This window comes from Diabrotica virgifera, chromosome 1 (genome assembly GCF_917563875.1).
Source record: "Diabrotica virgifera virgifera chromosome 1, PGI_DIABVI_V3a".
In the NCBI taxonomy this organism is placed as follows: Eukaryota; Metazoa; Arthropoda; class Insecta; order Coleoptera; family Chrysomelidae; genus Diabrotica; species Diabrotica virgifera.
Genome location: NC_065443.1, coordinates 203,850,303 through 203,868,425, shown reverse-complemented (window position 1 = coordinate 203,868,425; position 18,123 = coordinate 203,850,303). Strand labels below are relative to the sequence as shown.

At 31.9% G+C, this 18,123-nt stretch overlaps 2 protein-coding genes across 6 annotated transcripts in view; one reads left to right on the top strand and one right to left on the bottom strand.

The window, feature by feature from the left end:
• LOC126881800 (zinc finger protein 845-like) overlaps positions 1 to 10,760 on the bottom strand; it is a 274,174-nt gene extending 263,414 nt beyond the window's left edge. For 4 of the 5 annotated variants that reach the window (XM_050646362.1, XM_050646371.1, XM_050646384.1 and 1 more), the window contains exons 1-4: positions 10,620 to 10,760; positions 9,686 to 9,817; positions 819 to 938; positions 640 to 762 (exon numbers count right to left, since the gene is read on the bottom strand). In XM_050646362.1, the coding sequence (XP_050502319.1) occupies positions 640 to 762; positions 819 to 936 (241 nt within the window). In that variant the 5' untranslated portion in view covers positions 937 to 938; positions 9,686 to 9,817; positions 10,620 to 10,760. The other variant, XM_050646367.1, reaches the window with a different exon arrangement.
• Positions 10,761 to 14,693: 3,933 nt separating this feature from the next.
• LOC126881793 (zinc finger protein 300-like) overlaps positions 14,694 to 18,123 on the top strand; it is a 62,832-nt gene continuing 59,402 nt past the window's right edge. The window contains exon 1 of the mRNA XM_050646359.1: positions 14,694 to 15,072. The gene's annotated coding sequence lies outside the window, so the exon portion shown is untranslated. The remainder of the gene's footprint in view (positions 15,073 to 18,123) is intronic.

The following is an 18,123-nucleotide window of genomic DNA, read 5'->3' as shown; positions in this document are numbered from 1 at the left end:
AAAACGAAATAAAGTCGTTCAAGTACTTCTACAACTAAAAACTACACAAAATCAACAACGAAATTTTCGCAAAATACAATTAAAATACTCTTAAAAGGGTAAAAAATTTAAGAAACACAACGTCAAAAAATATAAACAAATAAAATATGTTCGGTCGCGGACCCTGTAGCGGACTTTTAGTCATGGAATGCTCCACTTGTCGTCGACTAGTTCCTGACTGTCTCTGCGAATACACTTATTACCTAATTGCCTCCCAGCGGTGACATAAACATCAAAGTCCTGAAATGTTCTAAAGAATAATTTTATAACAACATCTGTATGATTTATCTATTTATCTTCTTTTTTATAACAATTTAAATTATCTTTGATTTAAAAACATTTATACAGTTTATCTTCATTTATCTTTTTTATTTATCAGTTTATCTTTTTTATAACAATTTTAATTAACTTTAAAATGCCCCTTTTGAGCTTTTTGTATTAAAAACTTTGTTGGTGTATCAAAACTATTTTTTAAATGAAACTTTATGTAATGTGATAGTATGAAAGAGAGGATATGCCAAAATACCCATATAAATATTAGGTTATATATTCAGTGCACTAATATACAACATGTCCCATTAATTTTACTACTTGTATTACCTGGATTTTCTACTGGTTCATTCTTCAAATCTTCAAGATTTATGGATGAAGATAGCTGACTCTCTATATAACTCATGTCACTTTCCACAAACTCTTCATTAATTTCAGTTTTTACTTCCACACCTAATAAATACAAATTATTTCACACTATTTAGGACTAACATTATTACTTGTATTACCTGAAATGTCTTGTGGTTCATTTTTCAAATCTCCAAGATTTGTGGATGAGGATAACTGACTGTGTATATATCTTTGTGCACTTTCCACAAAGTCTTCCTTTTCAGATTTTACTTCCATACCTAATAATACAAATACCTAATAAATACAAATTATTTCACACTGTTTTTTATTGTATGTAAGCAATTTTGCACATAAGTAAGCTGACGAAAACCAAGAGAAAACACACAACAAAAGAATGGTATGATGAAGAATGTCAAGAAGTAGCAGAAGCAATAAGAAAAGTAAGACTCAAAAACCTCACAAATAACGAAGATAGCAATAGGATTAGGCCTGGATCCCGCGTACCAAAAAAAAAGTTGATTAATAGCAAGCTGAAAATTTGTTAATAGCTTAACAATGTCTAGTCCGACAAACTTTGATGTACGGGAACACTGAAACAGGGGAAGTTTTAATTGTGGAACAGGTTAAAAATTTGGGACGTCAGACTACGAAAACGTCCCATGTATTTTGTCGGACGGAACTTCCAATTGATTTGTTGCCCTTTGATTACACTCTCATGCAAAAATCAGACTGCTATTTATCACCTGTCATAATTCCTGTCATTTGACCTGTTCTACATGTCAGACTTATTAAAATACCCAGTTGATGATAAATACCAGTCTGATTTTTGCACGAGAGTATGAAAGAGTATCAAATCAATTGGAAGTTCTGCCTGACAAAATACATAGGACGTTTTCGTAGTCTGATGTTCCAAATTTTTAACTTGTTACACAATTAAAACTTCTGTTCCAATGTTCCTAGACATCAAAGTTTGTCCGAGGTGACACCCTTAAGCTATTAACAAATTTTCAGCTTGCTACAACGAGAACAAACTGAATGAAATAGAAGAAATAATCCAAAAAAAGATACCAGGAAGCCAAAAAAATGGAAAGAGGGTATCAGAAAAACAATCCATACATGAGAGATGATAAAGAGACACTACTAAATGAGATGGAAAAAACAATGAGGAATTGGCAAAACTATTTCACAGAACTGCTAAATAAGAGCGAAGTAGAAAAGATGAAAACAAACCATGAAATTGAAGATGACCAGATACCTAGAAATAGAAATACCCACAGAGCAAGAAATAGAGAATGACATAAAATAACCTGAAAAATAACAAAAGCCCAGGAATAATCGAAATATTGGCCAAAATGATAAAATCAGGAGGAGAAAGGCTACAAAAAGAGATATATGACCTGGTAAAAAGAATATGGAAAGTAGAAAAAATGCCAGAAGAGTGGACCAAAGCAAGGATATGCCATATGCCCTATACCTACATAAAAAAAGGTGATAGAATGCTATACGGAAACTATAGAGGCATTGCACTACTAGACATAGTTTACAAAATCTTGGCACAAAGCATAAGAAAAAGTCTAAACCAATATTCGGAAAAAATTTTGGGATAATATCAGGCAGGTTCTAGAAACAACAAGCAACGACGGACCAAATATTTGCCTTAAAAGAAATACAGACTACCTGTTACGAACATGAAACAGTAGCGTATGCTTTGTTCATCAACTTTAAGCAGGCCTACAACACGGTAGACAGACACCAGATGTACGAACTGGGGATATATATACACCGTTTTTAGGCGTCAACGCCCTTCCGGTAGGGATCTATGGAGGAGTGTCACTGAGCCGCAAGCCCTTATCCCTTGCCGTAGCGCTCCTCCATAGGCCGATGAGACACCAGCTTATTCCAGACCAAGTCGTAGATTCTTCTAGAATTTCAGACTATGGTGTTAGTCTTTTAATTTTTCTATTCACCGGCTGAGGCTCGAACCTCGATCGAATATCCTCTACACTTGTCGATTGAGCGCCTCAGACCGCTTGGCTAATCTGACAGACAAGAATTGGGGATACCAAGTAAAATTGTCAGGATGATAAAAATGAAGATGGAAAACACAACAAACGAAATAGCATGGAAAAGACATACATCCAAAATGTTTGAAACTAAGAAGGAAGGATTATGGTAAGGAGTCCCATTATTAACAACCGCACGCAATCTGACATTGGAAGGAATAATCAGGAAAAGCAAAATAAACATGCAAGAAACGATATTTAAAAACAGCCACCAATGCATAGCATTTGAAGATAATCTGACACTATTAGCAACGAGCAAGAAAGAACTACAAAAGTTAATAAAAAACATAATAATAAACGAAGCCAAAAAATTTGGACTTAAAATAAATGAACATAAGACAAAGTATATGATAATGTGCAGATCCAAAAAGGAAAAGAAAATAACATTTTCTTGTTCAAAAGAGCCAAAGAAATTAATTAACTGGAAGCCAAGATAGATGAAAATGGTGATGAGAAAGGGAAGATAAAGACAAGAATAGCTAAAGGAAATAAAAAGTATGGAGCATAACGAACCCTAATAAAATCGAAATAAGTAACAAGAAAAACAAAAATCAGAATTTATAAGGCAGTTATCAGACCTACAGTAACATACGCATGCGAAACATTGGTGCTGAAAAAGTCAGAAACATATCTTTTAGAATGATGGGAGAGAAAAATGCAAAAAGCAATGTATGGAGGTGTGAAAATAGGTGAGTGGAGAAGAAGAACCAATAAAGAATTGGAATAACTGTACAAAGAGCCAACGATAACGACGACATTCAAAGCACAGAGAATACAATAATTGGGACACATCAACTTCAAAAATGGCACTCTCATGAGACCAATACAAAAGATAAGGAAGGTAGGCCAGGAAAAAGATGGAAGGACAGTGTGTACGAAGACCTGAAGAAAAGTAACATTGAGAGATAGAAAGAGCTAGCATTGGACAGGAGATAGAGAGAGGTAGTGAAGGAGTGTATAAAAAGACTGAAGTGAAATTAAATAGAATTTATAAGACTTGTTATATAAGAATTATTTATAAAATGTAATCAGAAATGTAAATGTTTTAGCCCTAGGCCTGTTGAGCTTAATAAATACAAATTATTTCACACTTTATTTCACAGAAGAGATCTTTATACTTTTTATGTACTGACTGTAGGCTTGCGTTTAAAAATGTGCCAAATCTTGTGAGGCAGATTGAAGCTCTTAAGGCAGAAGTTGGGCAAATGAAAGTGGAAATTCAAAATCTAAAAGAAGAGAGGTCAAATCTTAGTGCAGAAGAAGTGATTACAGAAATACAGGAGAGACAAAAACGAGCGAATAATCTCATGATTTTTAATTTTCCAGAAACAAATCATAACTCAGATGTTCAAGAAGTTCAGAGTTTCATAACTCAAATCGTAGATAACCCATCCAGCGTTGAAGTTAAAAAAATAGTCTCCTTAACTGACTTTTAAAATAATATAAACTAATACCAAAGACCTCTAGATGATACTGATTTATAATTCTTGCATATCTATCTAAAGGAGAGTAGTAACCATAGTTTGTTCGGTGAAATGGTACAAAAAATGAGATAGAACGATTTCTCCTATTTCTTGAGGAAATCCCAATGTGTAATTGATTCAATAGATCTGTACAATATATTATACAATTTACTAATTTGTACAGAAATATTAATCCAGCACAAATCCTGCGATCTACCAGGGATTGTAACTTAAGATGCTTTTCAATTTCACTATACTCATGATCTACTATAATCAACTTAAGTTTATAAGAGCACACCCGCAAGAATTTATGCTGAATGCTTTCAATTGTTGCAATGTGCACTGCATGATATGGAGACCATATCACCGAAGCATACTCTAATCTAACCTAACTAATGAACAATAAAGAATTTTGAATGTATTTACAGAAAAAGTTTTACAACTCCTAACTATAAAACCTAGCATTTTTGATGATTTCACTGTAATTGTATTAATGTGTTCCACAAAAGTTGAGTTTTCATCAAATATAACCCCTAAATCCTTAATTTTAGAAACACAATTCAGTGTTATCCCTTGTAATGAATATGAAGTATTCAATTTTCTAATTCCTTTAAAGAAGCTTATGTGACAACATTTAGAAATGTTTAACCTTAGCTTATTTATCCTACACCATTGATCTAATCTATCAACATCTTCCTGCAGAAGTTTTTGATCCTCCAAACTGCCAATTACTTTAAAAAATTTCAAATCATCTGCAAAACCCAGGGCTTCACAGTTCTTAAAACATTCAAAAATACTATTTACAAATAAAACAAAGAAAATCGGAGAACAGTTTGCTGACAGTCAGACAAAAAGCTCTTAATCCATTTTAGAGTGTCTATGCTAAACCCAACATTATAAAGCCTATTGAGTAATGTGTGGTGATCTACTTGGTCAAAGGCTTTGGAAAAATCAGTATATATAGAATCCAGTTGTTGAAAGTTTTCAAGTGCTTTTGTAATTTGCATCTGATACGATAATAAATTGGTGACCGTAGATCTACCTGCACAAAAGCCATGTTGGTTATTAATCCTCTACAGAGCCACTTCAATTGATCACTTACTAAGCTATCAAATAGTTTTGGGATTGATGACTGGATACAGACACTCCTATAGTTAGTAACAAGATTTTTTGCCCCACTTTTAAATATAGGCATTATAAAACTATGCTTCCATTTATCTGGAAATATTGAGCACTTCAATGATTGATTATATAGTAAATATAATGGAACAACTAAAGTGTAAATACAGTGCTTAAGTAAACTGTTTGGTACCCCATCTGGACCTAGTGTGTTTTTATTAGGAAGCTCCAAGATTTTGTTAAAAATTTCTACTTTTGAAATACAAGTGAAGTTAAAACTTTCAGAAACATTTTCAGGTATCTCTATTGACAGTGAATCATCCTGGTTCCTGGAAGTATATACTGATTCAAAAAAGTTTTTAAACAATGCAACACTTTCTTGACCATTTCTGGCTTCTTTGTCATTGTAAATTATGTTTTGAGGCAGAGAATGATTTGACTTTAAGTCTCGGATATATTTCCAAAAATATCTAGGATTTAATTTAAATTCTTGATCCACCTTAATTAAATAGTGTTGCCAACATACCTCCCTGACTCGTTTACACTCCCCTCGCAACCTAAAAAACTCATTATAACTAGCATATGATTTCATATGGACATAGGCTCTGTGTGCTGCTCTTTTAAGGTAACAAAGATTTCTAAGCTCAGATGAAAACCACTTAGGATACGTCCCAGTTTTATATTTCTTTAGAGGCACAAAAAAAGAAATTCCCAAACTCAAGACTTCATAAAAAACCTCCAAAGATGTATTTATATCCTGGTACAACAGACACCGCTCCCAATCTATACCTGGCAAATAATCATTAAGACCCAAGTAGTTGGCATTTTGAAAATCATAGTAATAGTCTTCATAAAATAAACCAGAGGGATCCTGTTTCTTATAAATATTTCTAATAATACATTCATAACTGACATGATGTAAGCTATCTCTGAAAATTTGATCCCTTGCCAAACTTAATTCTACATGTTTATCATTTGTGAACAATAAATCTAAATAAATGTTCCTTTTATTTGGAATATCTATCTTTTGAAGTAATTGAAGGTAACCAAAAGACTGAGCCACTGGAAGTGCTGAAGAAGTACTAGGACAAACTACTTTAACACCAAAATCATCATTAGACCATTGAGCTTCTGGAAGATTGTAATCACCAAATACATATAATTTATGAGATGGGTAGTTTATCGATATACTTTCCATGGCGTCACAATGAGTTCTATAAATAATAAATGATACAATAAATCGTCACAATAAATGATTATAATGCATTCTCGAGCCTTAGAAGTAAATGTAAAGCTCTAACAAAAACTTGTCATAATAACTTTATAGAAAAAACTGAGAATCCCATTCATTGTAGGTAATATTAAATCGTTTTGGTCATTCATAAATTCAAAACAAACCAGGACAGGTTTACCAAATGAAATGTCTTTGAACAATATCACTTATACAACTCCAAGTGATATTGCAAATGCTTTTGCATTATATTTCTCATCAGTTTATTCTGATAAAGCAATCAGTAAACGTGTTTTACCTCCCACCACCAATATAATGATTAATTCATGTAATATTACAATATCTCAAGTACATGAAAGAATGATGACGTTAGATGTGAACAGAGGTCCTGGTCCTGACAAAATACCTCCTATGGTTTTAGAGAAATGTAGTTTTATTTTGGCAAGACCATTGTGGAAAATTTTTAATTCTTCTTTGTATACTGGTTACTTTCCTGATCCTTGGAAATTAAGTTTTTTAACGCCAATTCATAAAGCTGGTAGTAGATCTGACATTACAAATTACAGACCAATTTCTATATTAAGTACTATTCCTAAGTTATTTGAAAGCTTAGTGTCTGACTACCTCTCAGTATGTTTCAAATTGTTTCCAGTAGATGAGCAATATGGTTTTCAGAAACACAAATCATCGGAATTAAATCTTCTTTGCTATTTGGATGCGCCGTCGAGTGCTTTGGAGGGTGGGTATCAAATTGATTCTATTTATACAGACTTCTCCAAGGCATTTGACAGGGAAATCATAACATCCTATTGTCTAAATTAGAAGCTGCTGGAGTAAATGGGAAACTGCTTGAATGGCTGGAAAGCTACCTAATAGGAAGGCGCCAAGCAGTAAGGATCCAGGATTGCCTGTCTCAGGATGTAGTTGTCAGTTCTGGCGTCCCTCAGGGTTCACATCTGGGTCCGCTATTATTTATTATATTTATAAATGATATTGCAGATATAAACTGTGATAAGCTTTTGTTTGCGGATGATTTAAAAATCTTTTCGAAAATATCTAGTCCTGACGATTCCGAAAATCTGCAATTTCAATTAAATAAAATACAGGATTGGTGTAAAGAAAATAAAATGGAGCTAAATGTCAAAAAGTGTCATAAAATTAGTTTTTATCAAGGTAGAACATATATCCCGTTTGAATATAAACTTGATAACACACCACTAGATTGTGTTAATACAATAAGAGATCTTCGAATAATGTTTGACAAATCGCTAAAATTCGCAGATCATATCGATTCTATTATTTCAAAGGCATTACAGATGCTTGGCTTCATGAAACGAAACTGCTATGATTTTAAAAGTCCCAATACCCTAAAATTATTATACTGTTCTCTTGTTAGACCTCACTTGGAATACTGTTGTAGTATTTGGTCACCTTACTATAATGTTTACGCAGAAAAAATTGAAAAAGTTCAAAATAAATTCCTTAGGTTTTTGGGATTTAAAATTAGAGCTATTAATGGGAGTAACAGGTTTTACAGTCATGACAAAATTAGAGCATTTATAAATATCGATACCCTGGAAGAACGTCGCTATCACCATGATTTGAAAATTCTGTATAGTGTGTTAAATGGTACAGCAAATAGTCATTATTTATTGTCTAAGGTTGGTTTTAAAGTTCCTTCATACAGTACTCGAAATGCAGTTGAAACCACTTTTCATGTACCATTTTATCGATGTAATTATGGCCTCAATGAACCTATAACTAGAATGTTACGTCTAGCAAATCAGAATACCGGGAGGCTTACTTTTAGTTCCACACTTCTTCAATTTATACGTGACTTGCAACAAATTAATATTGCCTCTAATTGTTTTGTTATGTCCACCTTTACCAGTCTGTTTCTAATTTGTTCTGTATGTAATTTATTTCTTTTAATTATTTTAACTATTATATTTTATGTGTTACAGTGGAACCTCGATAAGTCGACCCCCGATAACCCGGAAGTCCGGCTAACCCGGACCGATTTTCATCAGACAAACATTTCAACAATAAAAATGTATGTATTATGTTAAAACATTTTATCTGTAGCCGCTTCTGGAATGTCTTAAAAATATCGAGTTTCATTGATAAAACTTGGCTTTGACCATAATATAATGTGAAAATAAAAATTCATTATCCATTATCGGGCTATCGCAAACAACAAGCACCTTTTATTCCTTTATTTATTTTCAACTGTCTTTTAAAAAATTATTTTTAGAACAATGATCTTTTAAACTTTAAACAATGAAAGAGCCACTGTTCTTAAATAACATAACATCGTATGGCAGACGAAATTGACACAACCGAAACTGACTGAGTTTTTTTACCTAGAAATGAACAATACTCTATCTATACTGTCTATACTACAACTATAATAGGTAAGTTAGATGTGTAATATGCATATATATTTCATGTTGTTTTAATTATAGCGGACTTTATCTATAAGTATACCGTATTTTATTAATTTTTACAATGCTCTCCGGCTAACCCAGATCGGCCGCGGTCCCGATTAATCCGAGTTATCGAGGTTCCACTGTATATATGACTTATATTTAGTATACTAAATTGTTCCAAAATTTGTAAAAAATTGCAACTGTATTGGGCTTGTCCCGTGGAAATAAAAAAACAAAACAAAAACACTGTTTAGGACTAATATGGATGGCGTTATGCATAACTCGACCAAGCGCCAAAACATAGTTTTAAGATAAATGTCTTCATCGTTTCTTGGTTGTTTAATGGTAAGTGGATTAATGTAGCTTGGTTTAATTTTGTTTTTCTTAGTAACTGTTAACGTGACAATAACAGGGATTTTTTCCAAGATAGTTTTAGCTATGTGTCACCAGAATCCTCTGTTATCTCGATATTAAAGAAATGGTGCTTGGTCTAGTTATGCATAACGCCGTCCATATTAATATTATTATGTGTATTATAGTCGATTCGCTAATCTGAGACACAACTGTCTACACTACAATCACAATGCTCTACTTATATAGAAATAAACAAACCAAGACACATTGAACGTTAGAGGAGCACTCCCAAATCATGATTTCTAGTACATCTTTATTTGATTGTAGTGTGGACAGTTGTGTCTCAGATTAGGGAATCGACTATACCTGAATTGTCTTGTGGTTCATTTTTCAAATCTCCAAGATTTTTTGATGATGATAACCCACTGTGGATACATCTTAGGCATTCTTAGGTCACTTTCCACAAACTCGTTCTTGATTTCAGTTTTACTTCCATACCTAATGAATACAAATCGTCGCCTTAGTACTATAACTTGATAACTCCAAAATTGACGTTTTTGAGATAACTAGTTCACAAGATGTATTTTATTTGCCTCCATATTGTGTAAAAACTTGATAGCTCACTTCAAACGGGCTAAGTATTTATTTATGATTGACGAAAGTTGATAAAACTCAAATGCCACTAATACTCAGTGCTAAAACTTGACAAGATAAGTTATCAAGCTATTATTTAATCGAAATAATCGTGAATACGACATACACTGAATACTATAAGTAGATAACTCGAGTTATCTAGTTTTAGCACGTGTTTCTCTGAAACCATTGAACTTACCACATAATTGCTATCTGTTTATTCGGTTCATTTTAATGCAAGAATTCGAGAATTGTTAGCAGATCTGGCAACCCCCATGGTAGAGGGCTAATTTTCAACAAAATAATGTTTAAAATATTAGTTGTGTTAAAAAGTTCACTTATATGCGACTTAGCACAACATGCGACATTACCAAATGTTAACATTATGGTAGTGCTAAAAGTTGATAACTTTAATTTTTCATGTTTTTTTTCCATATTGGAAAACAAATTTACACCATATTCCTAAATAGATCAGTTGCCAAAAAGTTAAGGAACAATATTTTAGAGCCGCAGAGTGAATTCCGTATTTACCAACATCATGGTAGCAACACAAATATCTTTAAAATCTTTAAACTCGTTTATCTCAAAACTACTAATTTCAAGTTATAGTATTAAGGCGACGAAATTAGATCACAATGTTTAGGACTGTTTTAATTATTGTATTTACTTAAATTTGAATTATCTTCTGGCTCGTTCTTCTGTTCTTCAAATTAAAGACACACTATTAAAAACAATAAAACAAACAACAAAGGTCCTGCTAAATTAATATTTTATAAGTTGATTAGACTTTAGACTTTCGCTGTGTCTAGGTACACGCTAAGGTGTACGCAAATAAAAAAAGTTAGGTACACGCTTAAACGTCATCAAGTCAGTGACGTCATTATTGAGCGTGTACTATGACTGGGTTTTTTGGTACACGCTAATTTGAGCCGCATGTATGCTGTGGTATTAAGTATCTGTAATATGTAAGTATCGCAAGTGTCAGAGTTTGGTTAGAATTTGTCTAATCGCGTTATGTTTACAGTTTAATATTGATTTGTAAAGAGTTTCCTTATTTTTACTTGTTTAGTGTTTTTTTTTAATTAAGTATGGAGTGTGGACAATTATTTAGTTCTTTTAATGAGTTTAACAGCATTCTAAAACAGTATGAAAAAGATAAGAGACAAAAATTCGTGATTAAGGGTAGCAGAAGTAATAAGACAAAATATACGGAGCGATTGATTAGTGTGATAAAGCTCAGTAGATCCGCTATAATAATAGATAGCAATAAAAGTTAGTAACAAAAATTTTTAGCAAACTTTGAGCTTCATATTACAAAATTATTAAAATTAGTTAGAATGTTACAGGGCGTTCGATAACAGTGGCAGACCAAACTTATGTTTTTTAAATGGAAATGGAACATCCTATATTTTATTTTATGTTCGAAATCTTCTTAACTTCCATATCACAAAAATATAAAGGTTTATTATGTTATACAGGGTATTTACAAAGTTATAACCAATTTTCTTTGAAAATCGTAACAAGTTCAACTCCCTGTATAAATAAAAATAAACACCACAGCAAAAATAAACACCAATATAAACTGGTATAATTAACTTACGTATAAAAATTATTTTAGCAGTATTTTGTATATAATATCATGTTAACTAATATTTATTTGCTAACCTGAATATATATTTTATATACAGTTGTTTTATTACAATTAAGTTTGAAACATCTGAATAGTTTTGCTTCCCTTCCCCTTTCCTTAATAAAAATATTTTATATCAAACAAACACTAAGGCCCGGTACTTTATGTAGTCTAGATTAACAGCCGGTTAGTTAACCGAAGTTTAATCGGAACCTCTTTAGGGTCTCTTATTTGCGTTGTAATAAATGCAATTATAATTATTATTATCCTTATTTATAATTATATTTAATAATACTTGTAATTGCCTTTATTACAACCCAAGAGACCCTAAAGAGGTCCCGATTAAACCCCAGTTAGCTAACCGGCTGTTAATCGAGACATAAAGTACCGGACCTAAACATATCAAAATAGCGTGTACCAAAATATAAAGTCACTGCGCACGCTAAATAATGACGTCACTGGCTTGATGAAGTTTAATTCGCGTGTACCTAACTTTTTTATTTGCGTACACGTTAGCGTGTACCTAGACACAGCGTTAGACTTTAGACTGAAATTGAAATCCATAAACAGTGATAATATCACTGTCCATAAACAACCTTATCTGTCAAACGTCAAAAATCAAAATACTTACTGAGCATTTTCCATAAAATATTATATTACTCTTTTGATATCTTTATAGTTTATGTTTTCCATGTTCTATGAACACATGGCAACACTGTCAGGCCTTCATTATTTCGTTATATCCGTAACTAACTTCTCGGACCCCACAACTTTATTTCCAAAAACGTTATTTATGGTATCATGAGGATATCACTGTCCATAAACAACCTTATCTGTCAAACGTCAAAAATCAAAATACTTACTGAGCATTTTCCATAAAATATTATATTACTCTTTTGATATCTTTATAGTTTATGTTTTCCATGTTCTATGAACACATGGCAACACTGTCAGGCCTTCATTATTTCGTTATATCCGTAACTAACTTCTCGGACCCCACAACTTTATTTCCAAAAACGTTATTTATGGTATCATGAGGATATCACTGTCCATAAACAACCTTATCTGTCAAACGTCAAAAATCAAAATACTTACTGAGCATTTTCCATAAAATATTATATTACTCTTTTGATATCTTTATAGTTTATGTTTTCCATGTTCTATGAACACATGGCAACACTGCCAGGCCTTCATTATTTCGTTATATCCGTAACTAACTTCTCGGACCCCACAACTTTATTTCCAAAAACGTTATTTATGGTATCATGAGGTTTGTTCCAACTTTCCAACACAACGAGAACCGTCCATGTAACTATCACCGTCCTGCGCAGTAAACAAAATAACCCATGGAATGCACGATATACAGACACAGAACGCATGAAAGACAGAGTTCTTCGTCGTGTTGGAACAAACCTATGATATATGTATGATATATGCCATGTATGATGTATGTGTTATGTCATAGCCACCTTTACTTAACAAGCCATGAAGAGAAAAAGGCAACATCGCAATTGATGACGTGCGTAGTCCGACTTTCGGACTACCGCTTTTGAAAACACAATTTTAAAGGTCCCGTCTCACCATCAAATAATTGACAGTTATTTGATCAAACTTGGCAGTCAAACTTGACTAGTGACACAAACTATAGATACTAACTGTCACTTTGTGTCACTAACTGTCAAGTTTGATCAAATAACTTTCAATTATTTGATGGTGAGACGGGGCCTTAAAGTAGAAATTCTGGTAAAATTTATAGTATTTTTTGAGTCGAACAAGAAAATATTATTAATTAGAAGTTTGTACAAAATAAAATTAAAAGTACTTCCTTGTAAGTAACGTTTATTATACAAAAAAAAACCAATAACAAGAATATACATGGGATTAATTTTTTTCAAATCCTAAGAAAACTAATGAGTATTTTTCAAAAATTTAAACGCAGAATGAAAGATTACGTTAGGACCGAGGGCCGAAAGTCACTGAAAACTTCTATGTTTATTTTAATAAGTTACAGGGGCGAAAAATTAAGAAAATTTAGTGTGATTTTTAGTCTCAAATATGTCATTCAAAAACAACTTTTCATTCATTCTAAGGGACTTTCGGCCCTCGGTAATAAAGTAATCTTTCATTCAGCGTTTAAATTTTTCAAAAATACTTATTAGTTTTCTCAGGAATCGAAAAAAATGATTGCATTTAAAATACACTGAAAATTTTGACAGGCGTCAAAATTTTGCATTTTGTTCCTTTCCCTTTAAAGTTTTTCGCACTTATTTAGAAACACCCTGATTTGATAAAGAACAAAAATCTAGTTCTTAAAGTAGCTAACTTTTTTTATTATCCAACATAAGCGAAATAATAAAAAAAACAGAATGTTATTAAGAAAACCAGAGTCTATAGTTGGGTTTTAATATATTATTATTATTATACAAAAAAAAACAATAACAAGAATATGTGTAAAATACTTTATTTTAAATAAATAATATCTTATTTTAAATTATATACAAATATCGCTAGAAATAACTATAACAACAATTTCTCACATGGTTTGATGTGAAGTGTTGGGGTTTAGAGTCGATAACTTTCTTTTTTTGTTATTCCCCTTAGCATTACTTTTCTTTTTATACTTTTTTGAAAATTCATCACTTTTATGGCTGCTATTTTTGTTTTTTGTATAATTATTTAAAACAATATTACACATAATTTTTATAATAGCAGAATAAACTTTGAAGGCATTTTCCCCACATTCACACTCAAATTCAAAATTTAAATGAAAGCCTTCATGTTGTAAACCTTTCATTACCAAACATGATAACAGCTTCAGGTGACAATTGTGCTGCAAAAATAATTTTTCAAGATTGGGACTATTTATAATAAATTCGAATGTTGAGCATTCGAATAATATATAAATTTTACTGAGTCTGTTGCTAAGCACAAACCATCTCTCTGCAAATAATCGTAGTAATCTGCTCCAGTTGTCTCTCCTTTATTGCAGAAAACAAGCTGTTTGAAATGTTCACAATAGTTTTAACTTTTATGAATTTGATGAGCCACATATCCACAAATATATAACTGGGTTGGTTCATCCAATTTATACACTTCTAAGTGGACATTGAGATTCACCTTCACCAGTCTAATTAGTAATGTCCGAAGATAAACGATCTTCAGCCTTCAATCTGACATTAACCGGCTAATCTCAACAGTGTCTCGACATTTATTTGGGTTCCGTACAGCATGGTACAGCCAGTACAGCCCGTACAGCTATCAAATCTATCAAAAGAATATTTTATGGAAAATACTCAATATGTATTTTGACTTTTAACGTTTGACAGATATGGTTGTTTATGGATTTCAGTCTTAATCAAATTATAAAATCCAAAACATGTAAAATGGCTTCCGCTAGAATATATTTTATGTTCTTTAAATATAAATAATAAAAAAGTGCTATGTTTTTTGACACGAACTTAAGTGTTGGTGCTGTTAATTTATTATTGCCGTAAGTTTGATACAACTTTTAGTTCCTGATCAGTAATAAATCTGCCCTTTCATTAAAAGGGCTTTTTAATTGAAATCAATAAAGAAACCATGGTCTTTAACACTTCCTGATCACGTTCTTGAATTTTATTTTGACTGAATTAGCTTGATCGCCTATGTTTTGCGTATTTGACTCTGATTTTAATTTAGATAATTGAAACCTAACCTCTTTAAACAATGTAAACAATAATATTTTTGTATTCTCTATTTTCAGAAAATAAAAGTTTCTCCTTGCCCAAAATTTTTTTAAATAAGTATTTCTCTGAAGGGGTTTACTTATTAATAGTCATTATAAAAAAAAAAAAAAAAAATAGTCATGGATGTTTAATGTAGTTGCAGAGCTTAAGAATTATTAGATTTTGTGTCAAACTCTCTCTGAATTTTTATAGTGAATAAAAAAAATCTTTTAAATCATCATTCTCCTTACCTCTATCCCTATACGGGATTCTCTAATTACATTTCAAATAAGTTTCTATCTTGGGTCATACCAATACTAATCCTATTGTCTAAATCTGTACCGTGGAGGTAAACAGTCCTGTATCCACAATGTATACATTTGCAAGAAAGGGCAAAACATACAGACTAGTCAATAAACTATAAAAAAAATTATTTCCATTAGGCCGAATTCAATATTGGTATATTATAATATGTAAATGCAAATCCATTAGTGGGTATTAGTATTGTTAAGAAATTATTTACCTGATGTATAATAATGGGAGTTACGACTTTTTACCTCTATGTCTTTAAACAGGTAATATGCAAAATAAAAATCGTAAGTGATTACAGAAATAGTATATTCCGTATTTAAAAATGCAAAAACCAGATCACAATGTTTGGAACAAAAAAGAACTCTTGTTTTTCATTATCCCGTTTTAACACCCTCAAAATACCATTTAATATAAAACTGGAGCTACGATTGTTTACCACTACCGCATACGAAATGGAATCATTAATTAGTGAGAGGAGGATTTCCAACACATTTTCTGTGAGATTAGAGAAAATTTTTATAGATAGTCCATCAGTACTACAGGATGATTTGCTTTTGATACTATTGATTCTTTGGATAAGTTTAGAGTTATTGACTGGTTGTAAAAAGAATGAATTCGAGACCTGTCTTGAATTAGGAAGATAGGAAATGGGATCTTGTTGCGGCAAAATTGTTGATGTTATATTTTTACTCACATTAACGAAGTAGTCGTTTAGACTTTCAGGATTTGGAAGGGAAAATGATTGAGCTGTGTGAGTTTTATTTCGAAGATCGTTTATTATAGACCAAGTTTCTTTTGCAACACTTTTAGAGCTTCCCAGACGATTTTGATAATAGGCTTTTTTGGCTGACCTGACAAGTTTTAGATATCAGGAGCTTGGAGGAGTAAGGGCGAACCTGAAAAATGATCATTTCAAAAATACTCTCATCTTCCTCACATACTTTTAAAGAATGCATCTGTTTATTATAACAGCATTTTTGGCCCTTCCTACTCCTAAAATTTCGTAAGAAATAATATACCAATCCATTCATGTCAGAAACTGAACTGCATAATCGTCTAGAAGAGTAAGGGCGAAACCCACAAGCTTTCGTTGCTTTTCCGTTCAAGGTTCGCCCCTTCTCCTCTGTTAACGCGCCGGTGTTTCTGTAATTTTGTAGCTTACTTAGTAGCTTTAATTGGTGATAGTGAGATACAGTGAGATACATAAAACGAAGCAACTGTAGACGATGAAAATCAAATTGAATTCAATTGAAGCTTTATTTGTGAATTTTATTAAAAACACTAGAGATGTTTATTTTTATAGAATAAAAAGTATTAAACCTCTTTTTTTATTTCATAAAAATCTTGCAAAATCCTCGTTAAGTTTTTAAGATCTACCTGAAGGATTTCCATACCGTAGGAAAAGATTAGGGTGTAATTTGCATAATAGTAGAGAAATTAAATTTGCATAAAGTTTATTGTATATTGTAATTTTTATTAGTACTTGACGATAAACTTTTCGCTTACAAAGGCGCCTTTTATTATTCTGTTTAACACGTTTCTGAGAAAAGATTGTAGTGATGAGCCCATGTACTGATAGAACGTGACACCCACAAAAACCATCTTTACAAAGGGAATATAAGGCATAAATAAGAAGGATTATTATAGTAATTTTACAAGTTAATACTTTATTATATCAATTTACTATTTTAGTTGGGAACGAGCCATAAAATTAAAATAATAATTCCTAAGATTTACACGTTTTATTCAATTTGTAAAGATTTTTTGTCGGCATTGTAATAATACACATTGTACACCGTATCCCTCGGTAGACCGCACGCTATAGTAGAAATGCGACGATAAACCGCATAATCTAGTAGCATCACTGGTTCGCCCTTACTATTCTAACGTGTTTGTAAACTTTAACTCAGTTTTCCCAAAACATCGTTTTTGCAGTTCGCCCTTACTCCTCCAAGCTCCTGATATGTTGTCCTGTACTTCATGATATATTCAGTGACAGCAACATTTATTTATTTATTTATTCACGGGCAAGCCCTATTCCGATATAAATTTTACAGTGTTCTAAATTATATAACATAATTATACAATTATATAACATTAATGTTAACCAATTATATAACATAAACTATCGTAATATAACATATAACCAAGTGGTTTGAGAAAAAATAACTCGTATGAGTAATACAGTTACAAAAAAGAAAAAAAAAAAAGAATAAGATAACATTAGGTCAATACAATTACAAACAAAAGATATCACCTAAATCAATTCGGAAATGTTGTAAGGTATAACGGTTTTAAGTTATCTAATACATACAGGTCATGTAACACTAATCACAATACAAAAGCTCTGGCCGAAAATATTAAAAAGTTAAAAAGTTAGGGAAGAAATTAGGTTTTTAAAGCGGGAAACTGATATATTAAAAATTTCGAGGTTATTTAATGAGTTAGCTAATCGAAGAGTTCTAGGAATAAATGTGTTGTAAGAATAATTGAATCTATGAAAAGAGACATAAAAGGTTTGCACC